The sequence below is a fragment of the Ilyonectria robusta genome (assembly GCF_021365365.1).
Source record: "Ilyonectria robusta strain PMI_751 chromosome Unknown BGZ61scaffold_8, whole genome shotgun sequence".
Taxonomy (NCBI): Eukaryota; Fungi; Ascomycota; class Sordariomycetes; order Hypocreales; family Nectriaceae; genus Ilyonectria; species Ilyonectria robusta.
This window is the reverse complement of record NW_025764442.1, coordinates 1,023,515-1,042,075: the sequence shown is the minus strand read 5'-3', so window position 1 is coordinate 1,042,075 and position 18,561 is coordinate 1,023,515. Positions and strand designations below refer to the sequence as shown.

At 53.7% G+C, this 18,561-nt stretch overlaps 5 protein-coding genes across 5 annotated transcripts; 3 read left to right on the top strand and 2 right to left on the bottom strand.

The window, feature by feature from the left end:
• Positions 1–113: 113 nt before the first annotated feature.
• BGZ61DRAFT_531716 (cryptococcal mannosyltransferase 1-domain-containing protein) lies at positions 114–1,566 on the top strand (the record flags this gene model as incomplete). The annotated part of the gene is made up of 2 exons (XM_046253759.1): positions 114–405; positions 458–1,566. The coding sequence occupies 2 exons, from the start codon at positions 114–116 to the stop codon at positions 1,564–1,566; spliced, it is 1,401 nt and encodes a 466-aa protein (XP_046105436.1).
• A 399-nt stretch (positions 1,567–1,965) lies between these two features.
• BGZ61DRAFT_350793 (uncharacterized protein) lies at positions 1,966–3,589 on the bottom strand (the record flags this gene model as incomplete). The annotated part of the gene is made up of 3 exons (XM_046240269.1): positions 1,966–2,609; positions 2,674–3,010; positions 3,080–3,589. The coding sequence occupies 3 exons, from the start codon at positions 3,587–3,589 to the stop codon at positions 1,966–1,968; spliced, it is 1,491 nt and encodes a 496-aa protein (XP_046105435.1).
• A 1,662-nt stretch (positions 3,590–5,251) lies between these two features.
• Positions 5,252–7,216, top strand: BGZ61DRAFT_531714 (uncharacterized protein; the record flags this gene model as incomplete). The annotated part of the gene is made up of 5 exons (XM_046253758.1): positions 5,252–5,520; positions 5,579–6,176; positions 6,231–6,764; positions 6,817–7,120; positions 7,179–7,216. The coding sequence occupies 5 exons, from the start codon at positions 5,252–5,254 to the stop codon at positions 7,214–7,216; spliced, it is 1,743 nt and encodes a 580-aa protein (XP_046105434.1).
• A 954-nt stretch (positions 7,217–8,170) lies between these two features.
• Positions 8,171–14,314, bottom strand: BGZ61DRAFT_349951 (uncharacterized protein; the record flags this gene model as incomplete). Its single annotated transcript, XM_046240184.1, has 2 exons — positions 8,171–8,742; positions 8,794–14,314. The coding sequence occupies 2 exons, from the start codon at positions 14,312–14,314 to the stop codon at positions 8,171–8,173; spliced, it is 6,093 nt and encodes a 2,030-aa protein (XP_046105433.1).
• Positions 14,315–17,728: 3,414 nt separating this feature from the next.
• Positions 17,729–18,487, top strand: BGZ61DRAFT_493374 (necrosis inducing protein; the record flags this gene model as incomplete). Its single annotated transcript, XM_046250642.1, has 2 exons — positions 17,729–17,955; positions 18,004–18,487. 2 exons carry the CDS (start codon positions 17,729–17,731, stop codon positions 18,485–18,487), a joined length of 711 nt encoding a protein of 236 aa, XP_046105432.1.
• Between the last annotated feature and the right edge of the window lie 74 nt (positions 18,488–18,561).

Genomic DNA, 18,561 nt, shown 5'->3' with positions numbered 1-18,561 from the left:
TTCACAACACCCAAGACATACAATCTCCTACCTGGCCAATCCACCACCACTCTTCCCTGGCCTCGATTCTTTGTTCGGCACTCAATCAGTCAGTTTCTCGTCGGGGTCGCACAATGCGTCGCAAGTTATGGCTGCTATCAGCGCCTGTCGCGCTCTTCCTCTTGCTGGCGCTAGGTCTATATCTCGACGGCGACCAGCTCCGCCGCATTCCATTGCCTTCATTCACGGGTGCAGGTTCTATTGCGACAACAAATCACACCCAAGAAGCTGGCGAAAGCACACATGATGCTGGCGAAAACACCCACGACTCTGGCAACACCACTCAGGAAGCTGGCAACTTCATCCAACATGCTAGCGACATCACCAACTCCAGCAAATCGTTTAATGAAGATGTTATCAAAGACGGTATGATAGCCTCCACTCACTCCAGAAATCCAGTGTAGACTAATCGCCACAGGCATCATATTACCAGCGTCTAATATCACATCCTACATTGACGCCATCATGGACAACCAAGCGCATAACCTTGCGCGACTTCAGTGCCCAGATTTGAACTCGACACGCTACAGTGACCTGAAGGCAATCGACGAGGGCACATCAATCGAGTATTTCTTTGCACTGGACCTCCGCCAGTGTTTGACACTCCTGCCGACCCTACTAGGCAGCATCCTCGAGGCAATGCGCTTCCTTGGCCCGAGGCGATGCGCGCTATCCATCGTTGAAGGTCACTCCCCAGATGGTACCTATGATGTCCTTACCGCCATGAAACGAAATATCGAAGAACTTGGTGCTAGTTACTTCTTTCAGCCGTCCGCCATAGACCCCTCAAAGGGCGATCGCATCCAGAAGCTTGCCGAGCTTCGCAACTTGGCCCTTCGGCCCTTGATTGACCACGCCGACCGAGTCACGGACACGACCACTGCCCTCTTCCTCAACGACATCGCTATCTGTGCCGAGGACATTCTCGAACTGCTCTTCCAGCGCACTGCTTTGGGCGCGAAAATGACTTGCGCGATGGATTGGACGTACGTCGGCCAAGACCCAACCTTTTACGACGTTTGGGTTGCGCGTGGTATCAACGGCGACTCGTTCTTCGAGATCCCGCCGGACGGGAACTGGAATTCGGCCTGGAATCTCTTTTGGAATGCCGAAGAGACCCAGGCGCGATTCTACGGGAACCGTCCCTTCCAAGCGTTTTCATGCTGGAACGGTGCCGTCACGTTCGCCGCCAGCATACTTACCAAAGAGGGCTTGCGTTTCCGCAGAGCAAACAAAGAGAAGAAGGAGTGCGAACAGGGGGAACCACAGCTGTTTTGCAAGGATATGTGGTTCCACGGCCTAGGGAAGATTGCCGTGATACCCACTGTGAATCTGGAGTATTCGGTGGAAAAGGGTGAGAAGATAAAGAAAGCCAAGGGCTTTGTGTCGGATCATGTCATGAGGCAGGACCTTGACGGCGATAAATTCGAGTGGGCTGTTGAGCCACCTGCAAAGGTGAAGTGTACACCAACTTGGGATCATCAGTTCTGGAAAGCATGGAACGAAACCCTTTCAAAAAGGAAATGACGCGGGAGGTATTTAAAACAATATACGTGCACCAAGGCTCAGGCCCTAAAACATTAGAGGATGTATCAACACCCGTGTCTTTGTACCAACGCAGGGCACCTGGGCTCTAATAGCAATATCACATGGTTGATTTCCGTAGGCTCTCGATAGCATTGTGAAGAATAAGGGCAATTTGATTTACCCTAATGGTCGCTCTACATTAGGTTCACAAAAATATCAATCCGCATCCAGTCTATCTGAATATGACGCATCATCCATCGCAAAGCTAAGGGTAGTGTAGCAAATCCTCGTCTGCTGTACCTTACAACGCGGAAAACATCAAAACAAAATCGGGACAACTCATCATCATACCATCAACGCAATCAGCATTGCCAACACTGGGAGGGTGGCTCTCCCAACTTATCCCCATCGAAACTGCGCCGTCCAGCTATCGGGCTGACGCTCGCTCTTGGCGTGGAAGAGGTGTGACACGATTGTTCTCTCCCCTTTTTCAGTAAACGCTTTCCGCTTCTCCTCATCTCCCCAAGCTACAAGCATCTGCTGCTTGCGTACCACCATGGGTTCTTTGATTGAGTCCTTCTGCCCGATCTGCCGCATGTACAACGACGGCACAACTGTGCACACGTTGAGAAGACGATGGTAGAGCTCCTTCTTGGATGGGGGCGGGTCCAACTTGGCCAAGTTGAAAGCCTTGCGGTTCTGCAATATGTTGCGGCAGTCCAGGTTCTTGAGTGAGTCAATGAACTCGGGTGATCCGTTGAGATCGCCTCCAGAGCTCCACATAATGTAAGGGTTCAAGTCTAGGTAGAAATGATGCGTCGACACTTGCAGCTTCTCGTACAGCTTCATGGCCGGCCACACGCAGTTTTCGTCCATTTGATCATAGAACCATCCAAGCTTATCTTTCTTGCAGAAAACTTTGAGGATTCCCGATAGCTCAATCGTCATGTCCTTGCGTCGCCGTTCTCGCACCGATCTGAAGGGTGGCGAGCTTAATAGGGCATTGTACGCCTCAGCTGTCCAGGTTCTGACAGAGAAGAGATCTGCGTAGAATTAGTTATTAGAGTTCGTTATCAATTGCGAGAGAAACGGCACGAGGCAACATACCTCTCTTAGGCTCAACAGACATCTGCATGCTATTCTCAATGAAACTGACGACTTCGGTGTATTTGGGGATATCACTGTATAAAATAGCCTGGAAGATATTGTCGTGCAGATATCTCAGGATAATGGACGCGATGATATCTTCATCCGTCTCGGGAAACGAGGAGGCATGAACAAGATCGGGGTATTGGTGGAGGGTCCTCTTGAACTTGTTGGCGTCTGCGGTTCGCTTTCGAGCAATAGTCAAGACACTCTCAACACCTTCAGCGTGGTCCTCCAGCCATGGATCCATAAACTTTTGAACCCAGTCCTGGACCAGCTCGACCAGTGCATCGTATTCCTGTACTCATTGGTCAGCTCAGCTCGCGATGTATTGTCGCCATGGTGGCAAGTGGTCAGAAATACTTACGCGACCAATCTCCTCAGAAGTCAGATCTTTGCGATAGGGCTGAAGACTAAAAATGTGCGATTGGGCATCGTTGAGTTGCTCTCGGAGGGCGCGGTTCTCCTCCCTCGACTTCTCTAAATCGCGAGCAAGGGACTCGGTGTCACGCTCAATGTCGGTCATGCCAGAGTTCAACGATTGCTTCATCTCGGTGATGCGCTCGGTGGCACGCTCAGCCTTTTCTTCGGCAATCTGCTTCTCGGTGATGAGGGTGTTGATCTTCCGGGAAAGGTCTTGGGCGTGGCGACGCAAGCGCGTGTTCTCCTCGTGGACCTTGGAGGTTGTATCTTTGCGCCGGGTGAAGCTAGATTTCTCGTAGCCTGCGGGCAAGTCATCTAGCTCCTCCTCCTCCTCGACGGTAGGTTGGAGAGTAGATTTCCGGGCTAGCGGCTCCTGATGGGTGAGGGCATCGCCAAAATCCTCCAATGACGGGAGGTCAACCACGCTGGCACTGGCGACTGGGTCCAGGTCCATCAGCATGTTTCGATCGACGTCTCGGTCGCTGCTGCCCTCGAAATCCTTCTCAGAGATGCTCCTGGTCTTAGGCTTGCTTCTAGGCGGAGGGCCCATCTCCTTCTCCTCAAAGCCGGTGACGGCATCGATATAGTTCATCTTGGACCGCATGTCGTCAAGCGGAATCTGGCCTTGGCTCGAGCCGCCTGCCATGTCGTCCTGTGAGCGGGGCACGGGCACAGGCACAGCTTTGGATTTCGCGTCGGGCTGAGGATCAGGTTTCTTGGTGGGTTCGGCAACGGGTTCGGATTTCTCGTGATCGACGATGGGCTCTTTAGCAGGAACAGCAGGAGGGTGCCCGATCTTCTTCTTAGATTCGGCCATAGGGGAGGATGTGTTGGTGGCAGGCAGAAAGTTGGAGGGCAGATTTCCGGATGGGAAGGGAAAGTACTTCAACAGGAACAAGTGGTGACAACACTGCACAGCCAGGAATTGGAGGGAGGCCTGGGAGCTGAGCCAGCAGAAAGATTTGTATTATGCCTCGCTGCTGGTGAACGAAGAATGAACCTAGGTACCTACCCACTGTAGGTATTCCTTGCGAGAAGTACATGTACCTTGAGCAGCCGGCTGTCCCTCACTTGACGGCGGGTGGTGCTCTCGAGCTCCCTAGCCCGAACGATGGACCCGCATTCGCCCTGTGGTTGCGGCTGAGCGCGGCCCACATCTCGACCATCCACCACCATGTGCGGAAGGGTGTGGGGAGGGACATGGGGGAGGGGTGTGAGCCCCCAGGGCATCCGGCACCTTGTGAGGCAGAATCCATAGCTAGGACCATAACACAAGTCCTAAACTAGCCTGGTCGTACTCCGTACTATTCATGGCATCCGTACCTAGTGCTATGTAGGAGGCTAACATATGTATCTATGGCGGCCTGGGCTAGGTAGGAGGTGGGCTGGCGATAGTCTATTCACACCCCGTGGATGCCTTGTCTGGCTTTGCTTCTTGTTCGTCCACTGAAACCGCCTGGCTTCGCCTCGTTCAACCACCACTTTGGAGGCTGTAGGTCGCCAGTACCTATCTACCTAAATTTACCTCCTCCCACTCAATCCCACCATCCATCCCACGCAGGCAGGCAGCCCCGCGTTGTGACTTCCACGGCGCCAAACACTGCACTACCCACGTATCGCAAGCCCGCCCTACCATGTCCCCGACGTATTCGGTTCCTACCTACCTGGGTGAGGGGCAAAGCCAAGGCAGGAAGGAAGGTACCTTTTCGCTTGAAGAGGTACCTCAGGTTGGAACTCGGATACTTTCACATCAGCCTCCCAAGCCGTCTACTTACTTCTGCATCTACCTTGAGGTGGCCTAGGCTGCCTCGTCATTCACCTATCCCTCATTCATAAGCCTTTCGGGCGCCAATTACCTTCCACACCCATCTTCCTTCTGGATATTTCGTCCATCTCTGCTCTCCGGTCTCAAGCCGTCCCTGATTTCGTCTCTCGCAGGCTTCGTACTTGACAGCCACTCCCCACCAAAAGAACGACGGGCCTGAACCGAGCTGAGCTTGACGCATACGCATACGGGAAGCTTGAGAGCTGCCTACGCCAATCCTCATATCTCTCCCCCGCGTCTCTCCGTCCCACTCTCGAGTCTCACCTGCATTCATCTGGACCACCAGCTAAAATGGAGTTCGAGAAGCTCAACATCACCGACCGCAAAATCATTGTCGGCATCGACTTTGGTACCACCTACTCTGGTGTTGCATGGGCCGAGACCCAGCGCCCCGATCGTCGAACTGCCATCACCACTTGGCCGGTGAGCAAGACCATCCGTGAGGGCGAGTCTTCGGACAAGGTTCCCACCCAGATCCGATACAATGGAAACGAGATCGAATGGGGTTTCTCTATCCCCATGACTGCACCCCCGGAAGAGACGATCAAGTGGTTCAAGCTGTTTGTTTGCTTCTTGGCTCCCCCATTTCTGGTCATACCAAACTGACTCCCCTCGTAGTGACCTTGACCCTTCCTTCAGAGCCTTAGCTCAGGGCGTGGGCCAGGCTATCGGCGCCGATGGTGCTCGCGGTGGACGCAGTGTCGACACGCTCGTTAGTGACTACATATCTGCACTTGGTGACCACCTCATGTACACCCTTCGTGAGAAGCTGGGTGACAACATCGTGCAGAGCACTCCTCTCGAATTCGTCGTCACCGTTCCAGCCATTTGGAGTGACCTCGCCAAGGACAAAACCAAGAAGGCCTGCCAAGCCGCTGCTGCTCTCTCTGCGACGAAGCAGCCCGTTCACTTGGTCTCAGAGCCCGAGGCTGCCGCCATCTATGCCCTTCACGGCCTTGATCCCCATGGCCTCAAGGTTGGCGACACCTTTGTCGTAGTCGATGCTGGAGGTGGCACTGTCGATCTCATCTCCTACACCATAACCGGCCTCAAGCCCATTCTCGAGGTGCAGGAGGCAGCCCCCGGATCCGGTGCTTTGTGCGGTTCTACCTTCCTCGACATGCGCTTCAAGAAGTATCTCAAAGCGAAGCTAGGCAAGGAGGAGGGCTTTGACGATGAAATGTTGGCTGAAGCCACAGATGTGTTTGAGAAGAAGGTAAGTTGAAGCTAAACCGGCCATTCCTCATTTTAATACTAACCTGCTCCCCAGATCAAACGCCAGTTTGCATTAAACGTGGGACCTGATGAGACCTACACTATTCCTATGGGTGGTCTCGCCAACAACAAGGCTCTTGGCATCAGCCGTGGTCGTTTCTCCCTGAAGGCCTCGGATCTGCAAGGCATTTTCGAGCCAGTTGTGCTAGAAGTCATCTCACTTGTCAAGGAGCAGATCGCTTCGAGTAACGTGCCTATCCGTGCCGTCCTCTTGGTTGGTGGCTTCGGTGCGTCCAACTACCTCAAGGAGCGCCTCCGCAACGCTATCGACAAGAAGATCCAGGTCATGCAGCCTCCCAACGCCTGGCAGGCGGTTGTCCAGGGTGCCGTCATGAAGGGCTTGGCCAACAGTGCTCCAGATGATCTTACTATGGTCAAGATCAAGAACCGCAAGGCCCGAAAGCACTATGGTACTGAGTGGCGATCTCGTTACGACGAGAAACTCCACTCGCACCTCAAGAGCAAGCGACAGTGGTGTGGTCTTGATGGGTGCTATAAGATCCACGCTATGGAGTGGTTCATCCAGAGAGTAAGTGTCCACGCCACAACCACTTAAACCATCTCACTAACAGCAACCATAGAGCGACCAAGTCTCGGAGAACGAACCGTTCTATACTTCGTTTGTTTGGACCGGCCTGGTCAGCCAAGGCCGCATCCGTAAAATCAAGATGACCATCTACAGCGACCAGACGATGCGTGATGCTCCCATTGTTCGTGACGACAACGTCAAGATTCTATCCCACGTCGAGGCCGACGTCAGCCACATTCCCGAGAACCTGTTGGCGAGACGGCAAGGTTCTGACGGCCAGTGGTACTATGAGCTTAGCTGCAAGATCGAGGCGGTTTACCTCTCCGCGTCGACAACTTACACGCTTCTATACAACAGTAAGTCCAAGCATGCCCTAAAGTAGTATACCTACGGCGGCGCTAACACTAGACACAGACCAACGATACAACACTGTGACTTGCGAATACGTCTAGACAAGCACCGAGTGTCTGAGTGTCATGTTTTGTTGATTTACTGGGGGTTTTGGGTTGTGATAAGATAGATTGACAGCTACGAGGGGAGCCCTGGTGTCCATTTTGATGTATTTACGAGTGAAATGATACCAATTCTTTAACTTGGGTTAAGTCCATCTTCATGGCCAACGCTACCACGCAGTCTGATTTACTCAAATGGGTTTGGGATGCATCCCCAAATTTCCATGAATCGAATCCGCACAAGATTTCCCACGTTGGAAAGAACCAAAAGTCGGGCCTTGAGTTCGGCCTGGTTGTACTTGGGGTAGTATTAACTGGATGGTTTACCTGTAGAAATAGCAATACTCTTAATGCGAGACCCAAAATGGGTGGCAGTTTACCAGATCCAACCATGCAAGACGCGACGAAACCAATCCCAGAACGTCAAGTGATCTCTTTTTTCTAGACAATGCCCCTCCAAAACTAGGTATACATAATATCGCAGGTATCCAGAACACCAAGCTGCAGGAAGAACGCAAACAAAATAAGAGAGCACAAGAAAGCCAGCCCGTGTCCATCATCGAGGGCGGCGAGGTATCAACACATCCCGAACCCCCCCGTTTCTCCATCGGGGGGAGGCGACCAACTTCTCGCCAACCAAACATCCCTCACACTCTTTGTCCCCCTTGTCCCAGTCTGTCCCTATCCCCGTGCTCAGAATTCCCCCTCCCCTGTCCATGTCAAGCTATGTGCAAAGCGGTGTGCTTGCCGCCTTTATAAGTTTCAACAAAAGGAATAAGATAAAAAGGCCGCGGCAAGAAGCGAAGATGAAGTGAAAGGAAATCAGGCACGGGTTCCTGCCCACCATCATCGAGAAAGGTTGTGAAGGGATCGCGACTCCATCACTCCCGAGCCCGTAGTGGCGCCGGCTTCGAAGCCGACATTGTATCGTCCAAAGTAAGCCCGGAAGTAGTCCTACTCCTCGTCCAAGCTGCTCATCCCGGTGCCTTTGCTGGTCTTCTTGCCCAGCTTAAGCATGCTGAACCTCTTTCGCACACTGTTCTTCTTGGTCAAGCCGCCACCGGCTTTTTCGGTTGGCTTGTCATTCAATGGCTCAACATGAACCTCGAAACTCCCTCTACCACCGAAGCCCCCGTGATGGTTGTCATGATGCTTGTCCTCGAGAGACTGCGTTCGGAAAAAACTATGCCGTCGGTTGTCTCTGCTTTGGGTATTGCTGAAAGAGCGGCTGCGGGTGCTTGATGTGTCTACATCAACAGCCTTCTCCTCCGGCTCAGGAGGCAGGTCGAGCTGCATCTTCTTTCCGCCCAGGAAGCTCAATCGTGCACCTTTTTGTCGCATGGAAACTGGCCTAATTACGGATGCCTCCTCGGTAGTGACGCCATTAATTGGTGTCCCATTGATTGGCTGTCTGGGGCTCTCAGAATGTGACGCCCGTTTCCATGTCGGCGAAGGGGTGCTCGTCTCCCGTTGCGGTTGCGGAGGGGCGAAGTACGCGATCTCGGGGGCAAAGTTGCTCTCAAAGACTAGCTCAATGATTAGTTACTGAAATCCAATCCACCAGGTGTCAAACTTACAAATCTGTAGCTCCTCCTGATTGCGGCTAAGGAGCTCATTTGAACTTCGAGAAAACATTGCCAAGCACCTCTTGATCATGATGGCGTGGTCAACGAGCGCCATCTTGACAGCACTATCTTGTGGACTCAGTTGGACTTCTTCTACCTCCTCATCGTCATCCTCGTCCTCGCCATCTTCTTCCTTGGGCTCCGGAAGCAACTGGCGATAGCAAGCAACACTATTCTCCGAAGTGAGGTTGACTGAAACGGTCACAGCATCGAGTAATAGCTGCGCATTGTCATAGTCCCCGTCCGCCACGCGACGTTCGAGAGCCGTCATCTCTTGCGTCTTGCGTACGATTCGCTCCAACGCCGTCTCATGCGCATCAAGCCTGACCTCCTGGGTATCAACAACTTCGCTTCGTCGAAGGATCGTAGGGAACGGATCGGCGGTGGTGAACACGACCTTTTCAGCGTAGTGCTCCTTGACAGGGCCCGCCGTGCTACGTTTCGTGGAAACGGAGAAGCTCTGTGGGTGTGAAGATAGTAGGAAGTCCCGGATCACTTGTGGAACACGCGCTCGCTGGAATACCTGGTGAGATGGATCGCGGTGAGGCGTAATAACCGAGATGACCAAGAATTGTCCCTCGACATCATCCACATCGCCACCGGTAACAATCTGGGCTGAAGGGTATTGCTCTTGCATGCGGTCGGTGAATGCAGAGGCTCGCTCGGTAGGTGACCCCTCGTAGACGTATTCCTTGTCTCGAACATTGGCAGGGAAGCCCAGTCCTTTGTAAGCAACCTTGAAGTACTTGGGAATGAGCTTGTCGCTCTTGGAAATCCTTTCGTAGATGGTCGCAATGGCCCGCTCAGTCCTAGCCAGCTTGGCAAAGTCGAAAGTGTTGGTCTCGTATTGTGCTTGCAATTCCTTGTAGGCTGCCAAAGCATTGCTCCAAGACTCCCCTTCCTCGAAGTGTTTGATCATGTCAAAATAGATCCTCTCCTTGCGCTCAAACTGGGTCTGTGCAGGGAACGAAGGATCGGGAAGAGCAGGAGTTTGGATGACAGGGTCCCATTCGTAAAGATCGGCATGAAGACGGAGTGCCAAGCCGGCTTCCGCATGGTTCTTCGATTCGGCTTGAAGCTCTGCAAGTTGATGAACATATCGGACAAATATCTCCTCCTTCTGCATGTCGCGGAGGAACTCCATGAGCCGGAGTCGGTTGATGAGATGTGTTGCTTCGCCAGTGCCGTCGCTGCTGTGAACCGCAACCAGAAGATCGAGGAACTCGTCAAAGGTCCCAATAAGTTCGCGCACAGCAGTGTACAGCGGCTCGTCCGGAATATCTGCAAGTGGTTCAAAGCGTTCCAGAAGCTCCCCGATGAATAGCTTTTGCAGAATGCTCTCGGTCAATGGCTTCTCCTTGAAAAAGGCATCCAGGCAATCGATTGTTTCGGTCTGGATGACAGACAGGTCTTCGCTCAGAGTCCACTCGCTGACAATCATGGTCTGGAGAACCTCAACGGCCATTCTCCGAAGGCCTTCGTGCACACTCAAGCAGAGCTCGACAATCGGTGCGACGAGGGTCGGAACATACTGAACTTGGTAGCCTCCCATCTTGGCGAGGCTATATCGAGATCTCTCATCCACAGTGGTCTCCCAGCCAATGGCCTCCCAAGTCCTACGCAGGAGATCCGCGCCATGCTCCCGGACATCGCCAGCAATTTTCCACACTGCTCTTCGCTTCTGCTCCGGGAACGTCTCTAGGGCCAGTGATGTACTGCCCACAAGCTTGAGCAGGGTTGTGAAAAACAGTTTCCACAGTTCGGTGTTGAAGCTCTCTGCATCATCAGGATCAGGGAGGAACGAAACCAGCATTATGCTAGCTAAGTATTGAAGCGTACGCATGATCGACTTGTGGTGGTGAATATGTACACTGAGCCATTCTAAAGGGTACGCCTCCCCTTTCAGAACGCTCATTTGCACTCGGAGGAGGTTCTCTAGAATCGTAGTAAGGTCATCATCGGCCAACTCAACCTGCATTCCAGAGGAGGTGTTGGATATAGCAGATAAAACAGCGGAAAGTTCGACCAATGCTTCGTCAAAATGAACGTCATCGGTAATAGGTTTTGCAGGGAATGGGTAGGTAGATGGAAACAAAAGAGATAAACGTCCTCTTGGTCGAGGAGGTGCATCGAGTATGAACAGGTAAGAGTCGATGATCTTGGGGACGTGGTCGGGAATGTTGGACCCGAGGTAGTCAATCTGACTGGCAAGCACAGAGCAACACAAGCGGATCTGGTCTCTCCATTGATCGGTAAGCTCGGGGGCGTGGCCCCAGTGGGGGGTGATCCATCGAACAGTGTTGGTGCTAAGGGCGGACTTCTGATCCGGATGGGCAAACAGGTCTAGCTTGCCGTAATTCATAATAAGAACGAGCTTATACAGGATGAGCTTGCCCTTCACGTCGGTACACGAGTCCATGAAGTCGATTGCAATGTGAAGGATTTCCTCCGTCGTCAGGAGGCCGGCGAGCTCTGGAAGCCATTGATGGAAGTGCTGCACGGCCAAGGTCTGGCTGCCCACGAGGGCGGGGGCAGGGTTTCGCATCATGGCATCGAGAGCCTTGAAGATTGCCCGGAGATCGCGCGTAAAACCAGTGGTGTTGGAGGTGATTCCTATTCCAGCCTCCTTTTCCTTTTGCTGGCCTCGAGCGTGTGTGATGAATTTGAGAATATGCCGGACAACCTTGAAGGTGGCTCGCAGCTTTCGGGCAGTCTCTGGGTGAGTAGGATTTTGAAGAAGTCGGGTGAATGATCGAACCAAACAGGAGGTGGCGAATGGGTAGTTGAACTGGGTTTCCGCGTATTGATCGACCAGGGGTCCCAGGTTGAATCTTCGGTCGTGAACAATACCCAAGACTCTAACCAGGGCCGTAAAGACCAGGTCTTCGTACTCATCATTGCCAGTGAACTCTACAAGAACGCCAAAGAGACTGTCCAAGACGTCGTTGAGCAGCTTGACCACTTCAATCTCGGGGACGAAGATCAACTGCCGCAGTACTGATGGGACATCTTCCCGGGGCATCTCTTTCCATTTTAGAAGCCCCAAAATAACCCTGTCTTGTGAAAATCGTGTGCTGCAGAGGTATGTCTCCACACGCAGGGTGGCAAGTGGACCGGTAACGTCAGCCGAATGCTCACCCTTGCCCCGAGGACTCCATTGGAGAGATAGATATCCTCCCTTTCCAGAAGGGCCAGGTTGCGTCGTCGAGGTATTCTCGTCTATCTTATAGAGCAAGAGACCATGTAGACCGTCACGGATAAAGGCCTGGTGATCCCAGAGCGGAATATGGGCAACGGCGAACGGGGGGTTGGGCATGTCAGAGAGAAACATGACCACATGACAGTTGGAGACATCAACTAGTGCCAATGACAGACGCAAGGTCTGCCCCCAGGATCTGCCTCTCTCCGTCACCAGCGACTTGAAGGTAGTCAATGCCTCAGTGTTGGATGACGTGTAGATGCAGTTTTCTATCCGTTCTCCAGTAGTCTTCCTGACTTCAAGAGTGATCTGCAGGTTGGCTGCGTTCAGATTGGTATGCATGGATATCGCACTCCCGCCGTATCGGGACAGGAGGTTCTGCTTGGCGAGAACTGCATCGTTGAGGGTGAGATAAATGTCTGAACGAGGCTTCGTGGGTGCTCCAGAGAAGCCCATTTTGCTCGTCTTGGAAATTCCAGAGAGCAGAGTCGGTGTGGCTTTGATCAAGGAGTCTGCGTCGCCATGATTGAATCCCCTTAGCTGGACCTGCAACCGTTCCCCTCTCCTCGATTTCTCGAAGTGTCCTGTCGGGTTATCCAGTAGCTCCTTAATCAGAGGTTCCCAATCATCGCCGGCCTCTTTCTCAATTACAAACCTTGGTGATTCCGCCCAAATACTCATAACATGTTCAACCTCCTCTTGCTGCTTCATGATGGAGTTGAGCCTCAACATACCAACTCCAACGGCACGTTGTGACATCTGGACGGTTTCTGCCGGGGTTCCATTCTTCGAACCTGCAGTACTCGGGGGAAGATACCCTTCTCGGCTCTCCATTCCGTTCGTCGGTGGTCGCTCGTCGTCCTCGGTCAATGAATCCAACCGCCCTACTGCCGGAGAGCCCCTGGAGTAACCCGAACGCGAGGTCTTGCCACCCCACATCATGCTTCTCCTAGAAGACTTGCCTCCACCAGAAGACGTTGGCTTCATGGGTGAGCCTGGATATGCAGCCTGAGCAGTCCCTGATCGAGAGGGCGGTTTGGCGGCTGCAACCGGTTGGGAGGCCATGACCTTGACCACCAGAAAGAGTTCGGACTCGGCAGATGGAACGTCACCGACATCCTGCGAGGACAGATCGGTGAAAAGGGTCCGGGTCGGGATGTGCTTGGCCAAGTTTCCAATGGAGCCGCCAGGGGGTATCGCAATAGAAAAGGACTCTGAGAGGGAGAAAGGCTTGTCGTGAGATGGTTTACTGACAAGGTACATGAGGAGGGAGGTTTCCTCGACTGAAGCTCCAGCAAAACCCTTGACATCAACCATGAGGTGGTGCAAAGCTGTCAGTTCAACGGCTGCTTGCGGAGGCTCGTCCAAAAGACTCATGATTGACTGCAGTTTTGTGACTTTGACGATACAATCGTCGGCCGTGAGGATTCGGCCACGAGCCTCAGGGTCTCGGACTATGACTTCGCCTCCGCAGAGCTTATTCACACTAACCAGATCCCAGACGGTTTGTTCTCGTAATCGTTCGTATTCGTGTGCGGTGAGGACATTGTAGAGAAATTGTTGGCGGTGGAGGTTGAGATTGCTGATGAGTTGAGAGAGCTGGTCCAGGCGGCCATATTGCCGAGAGAGGAGGAGCTGGTGAAGGTTGGTCGAGTGCCATTCTCGCAAGCACGATGCGATTTCGTCTATCAAAGGCTCCGATACAGACGTTGGAGTCTCGTCTCCAATCTTCAGCATCGGGACAGGGGCTGCAGGGCGTGGCGCATCGGGGTCTCTCTTGATGGGGATGGACAAGCTCCCCAATGTTCCATTAGGGAGTTCTTTGAAGGGGGTTCTGCCCTTGCTCGAGCTCGTTAGCCGGTCCCCATCCTTTCTCTTTTTGCGCGATGAGCCGTTGGTAACGCCGCTCTTAGCAGAGTCGCTTGCGGGACGGAGGTCGGCGGTTGTGTGTGTGGCGCCGTCACTCGTCACGTCGTCGTCTTCGTCGTCGTCGCCATCTTCGGACTCGCCAAGCATCTCGCGGACCTCGACACAACTCCTGGGGAAGATTCCACTGAAGACGCGAGCCTCCAGAGTCTGACCCTTGACAGAGGTCAGGCCGGCCAGCAGACTGGGGGGGGCTACCAGGTAGCCTCGCAGCCAGTTGCCGTCTGGCGTCTCTTCGATGATGTAGAGCTCATCGCCGATTTCGAGCGGGAGGTCGGCCGGACTCGAGGCTGGGAACGGGTAGGTCGCAACGGCGAACGCGATGCGGGGGAGAGGCTGCCAGGGCATTGAAAGACACAGAAGTCGGCCTCAGTTGGACGAGGGTTCTGTAGACGGAGGAGTTGAGGCCCCCGCAGTTGGCGTGGCCGAAAGGCTCGGCGAGGTAGAGGATCGGCTATTTCGAGGCGTGGCACGGAGCGGGAGAGGGGGAGATGTGGACGTGGCCGTTGGAGTGGGCGTTGAGGTTTGGGGTTTGTCGAGAAAGCCGGGAGCGAGGGACGTGTAGGTTGCTTCGACGATGCATCAAGGGTCGTGGCGCGATGAATGGAGAGGGGCGGCCGCGATAGCCAATTGCGGGAGCATGGATGGGGGATCCCACAGCAGGCAAGTTGGAGAAGGAGAAAAAGCCAGGGTACAGGGAGAAAGTACACGGGGACAGCGAGCCAGGCGAAGGACGAAAAAAGACGACGCTCGCGTCTTGAGCTTGGAGGCGTTGAGACTAAGGTTGGCAAAAATTCCAAAGTCCGTTGCACGCCGCTCTCTCTGGCCGGCCGCCGCAAAACCAAAAACCCCTGAGCAAACGCGCCAGGCTCTGGGGCAAGGCAAGGGTGTTCTAGATCGAGGGGCGGCCTCAGCCTTTTCTGTGGCCGGTAGCCTGTAGGAGGCGCGGTGGGAGGTGGGAGGTGGGAGGGGAGCGTTTTTGCGCCGTCTGCGGTGGCTGGTATAGGCTGGTCAGGCTGGTTAGGCAAGGGATTAATGATGATGATGATGATGATGATGATGATGAATGGGACTCTGGCATGGATCGAAACACAGACACACAAAAACCACTTCCGCCAGCCCAGAAAATATCGAGGTCACGCTTGGGAAGTTGGGGGTCTGAGTTTGAATCTGAATCTGAATCACGGCTGGCGCCCAACTCGAGACGTTGGCATGGCAAGATCGACGACAAGGACCCAGTACATTAATTAAGTTAGCATGTAGTAATTTGCCCAATCCGTCTGCTCATGCGACAGCAATGAATTCTGCGACGACGGAACGAAAGCAAAATTTCCACGTCCTTGTCTGGGAGCCTTGCCTTGGCTCCTTGCTTTTGGCTTCCTGGTCATGGCCCGCCAGGACTTGATTGCTTTTCCCTTTTTGGGCTGAAGGGGGGGAGGGTTCCCAGTGCTGGGCTACGTCTGAGATGGGACACGAAGTGATTAGGCACATACAACTAATTACTGCAGACAGGAGGCGATATTAATTAGATGCAGAGTACTCCATACCTGGATAAGAGAGCCACCTGGCTTGTAATCTAGACCCTGCAGATTAGCAGCGGCCCGCACACCACGCCTCTAAAACGTCCATGATCCATGCTCCGCGATGCCTGCTTGCCTGCTTGCCTCCATCCATTGTGCTGTAACGTGCGTGTGCCATTGCAAAAGTGTGCTGAAACGAGCCCAACGCGCTGCTTCATCTGCTGCGGCACCCGGTATCGCGGGCCGCCAGATTGGGCTGACACGCTGTCGACTCTCCAGGGGCTGAGGGATGGCTCGAGCCAGATCCCGCGCTGTCCGGCGTGCGCCAGCACATCATCGCGTGGATCAATACGGAGAATATCGCTCTTCATCTCCATCACATCCAGTGGTTATACACAATGGTGTCTCAGGGTCCCGCATCCCCAGCCCGTTAAACGCCCAGCCCGTTGAAGGCGGGAGGGAGGGGAGGCGGGAACTTACAGCCTTCTCTTTGTGGCGACATTCCAACCAGCCCGTAACTTAACTTAAGTGCTCTCCAGCCACAGCCATGACCACCACCTCCCGCCCTCCCGCAAACATTAGCACCCATTCGCCGTTCCCCATTCCCCAGCCGCGGGCGCCAGCTCGTCATCGCGTCTGTACCTGCATATATCCCCAATCCTCGTGTCTTATAGGCTCCCTCCTCAAGTGACGGCCCTCTCTACAGGGGTCCAGCCGCTGTGCAACGACCAAAGAGGCGGGTCGGCCACCTTTTGATTCTCACTCAAGTTCCATCGCCAGCCAACCACCTCAACTCGAGCATTATGTCATGGGATATACGATGGATATGCCTCGTATAGTGCAACCCAACCCAGCCCACGGCTCTAGGCTCTAGCACCGCACGTGCGCCAGCATCACCAGAATTCTCGTTCCCTCTCAACAGAACAAAGAACAGAAGAAACCCCGGCAGCAACGCCGCTAGTCGACGTGCACTATATTCTCCACCCACGGCAGTGGCTCGTCCGTGCCGCACAGCATGGGCGGACCCCGAGTCTGTGCAACTGCTGCACGCACTGTCTTAAACGCCTGCATCATCATTGCGCCTGGGTGCTGACACGCCTTGGTGCCTTTGTTTCTATAGGTACATCTCACCACCCGTTTTCGCCTTCTCACCCTCAAACAGTCGCATGTAAACCACAACACCTTCAAGCCGAGCATATCCGACTCCACGGATTTCTCCGGATTTCTCAGCGACGCACACGTATACATACCTCCATTTGGCATTCCCATTGTCTTCTCCATTCACACATCTGAGACAATGTGCCGCTACCCTCCACCGTCAACCCCATTACCCAACCAGTTACTGAGGTCTCTCCTGACCAATGCCTAGGCATCATGTGCGGCCATAGGTGCGGGGTTGTTCGTAGAGGTGGGATTTTTGCTCCTTTATGGCAGATATTACAAGGTTCCTCCGGTATCTTCGGAGAGTTGTCTGTTTCAGGCTGGCCAATATCACGCTCTCATGACCTTGTCTACCCAAGCTTCGCAAGTTACTTCTCGGAGTTATGGACGAATCTGCCGCCTCCTCGATATTTATGTATGCAGTCCTGTAGATCCTAGGTATCAATCATGCCTCCTAGATAATATTCCGTCCATGTATAGCGAGTAGGCTAATGATTCGCTCCTTGAATAAAGCAGGTGAGAGAACCTGACAAATCCCTGATACCTCGCCTATAACCAGCCCGCTAAGGCCCCCACTGCCGACGCTCTTCCGTCTTCACATATGACTTACCGCTCGTTTAAACCACAAAGTCCGCTATCAGTCCATAAACGGACGTTTCTAGACCATCACGGCTCTTCGCCGGATACCCCACACACACCGCGTGTTACATCGCGGCCCTAGCTAGCGGTCCAATGTTCCCAATTAGGGAACTTATACCCACGATAACCACGCCGCGGCCGGAAACCATTCAAGATCCGCCAATCCGTGGCCGCGATGCCTTCATCCCCACCGGCAGTGCTCAGGGGCAGTGACCCAATGGGGCAACAGTATACCACCACGGTCCGAGTTATAAGGCAGCTGTCTCTCTCAAGTCCCGAGTGAATTCTGTATTAGTTCACCGACATCACGGAGTCTAAGTTTACAGCGTCTTTATAAACAAGCTCGAGTCCTGAAGACTTCCCATATCTGAGGATTAAGAGGCCAGACTAGCTACCACTGTCATCTTTATTCTCTCAACAACCTGACCCTTGCGTCTTCAATATGGTTCTCATCACTCGACTCATTTCTGGCCTGGCCATTGCCGCCACGGCTGTCTCTGGCGCTGCCATTCAGAAGCGCGCTGTCATCGACCATGATGCGGTTGTCGGTTTTGCTGAGGCCGTTCCTTCCACGACCGCTGGTGCGCTGTACCTGAAGTACAAGCCTTACCTCAAGGTCTTCAATGGTTGCGTGCCTTTCCCGGCTGTTGATGCGGCTGGCAACACAGGGTAATATGCCTCCTTCATTCATTATTGCCCAAGACTAATCGTTCGCAGTGGTGGTCTGAAGACGACCGGGGACTCTTCTTCGGGCTGTTCTTCCAGCACTGGTCAGGTGTATGCCCGTGGCGCGACCGTGAACGGCAAGTATGCCATCATGTACTCTTGGTACATGCCCAAGGACTCCCCTGCTTCGGGACTGGGACATCGCCACGACTGGGAGAACGCCGTTGTGTGGTTGGACAGCTTGAGCACGTCGGCGAAGGTTGTTGGCATGGCTGTTTCCCAGCACGGTGGTTATGATACTTCCAGTACCGGCACCTTCTCCGGCAACAGCCCCCTTGTTGGATACATCAGCTACGTTGTGGTCAACCATCAGATGATCTTCACTGACACCAAGGGCGGCCAGCAGCCCCTCATTGCTTGGGAGAGCCTGACTGATGCGGCCCGAACTGCTTTGACCAACACCGACTTTGGATCCGCCACCGTTCCCTTCAAGGACTCGACTTTCTTGTCAAACCTTGCCGAGGCCGCGGTCTAGAGACCCACTCTCAAGAATGATGATGATGTGGGCAGATGACGTTTTTGGGGTCAGTGATTGAGCTGGTGGTGTAA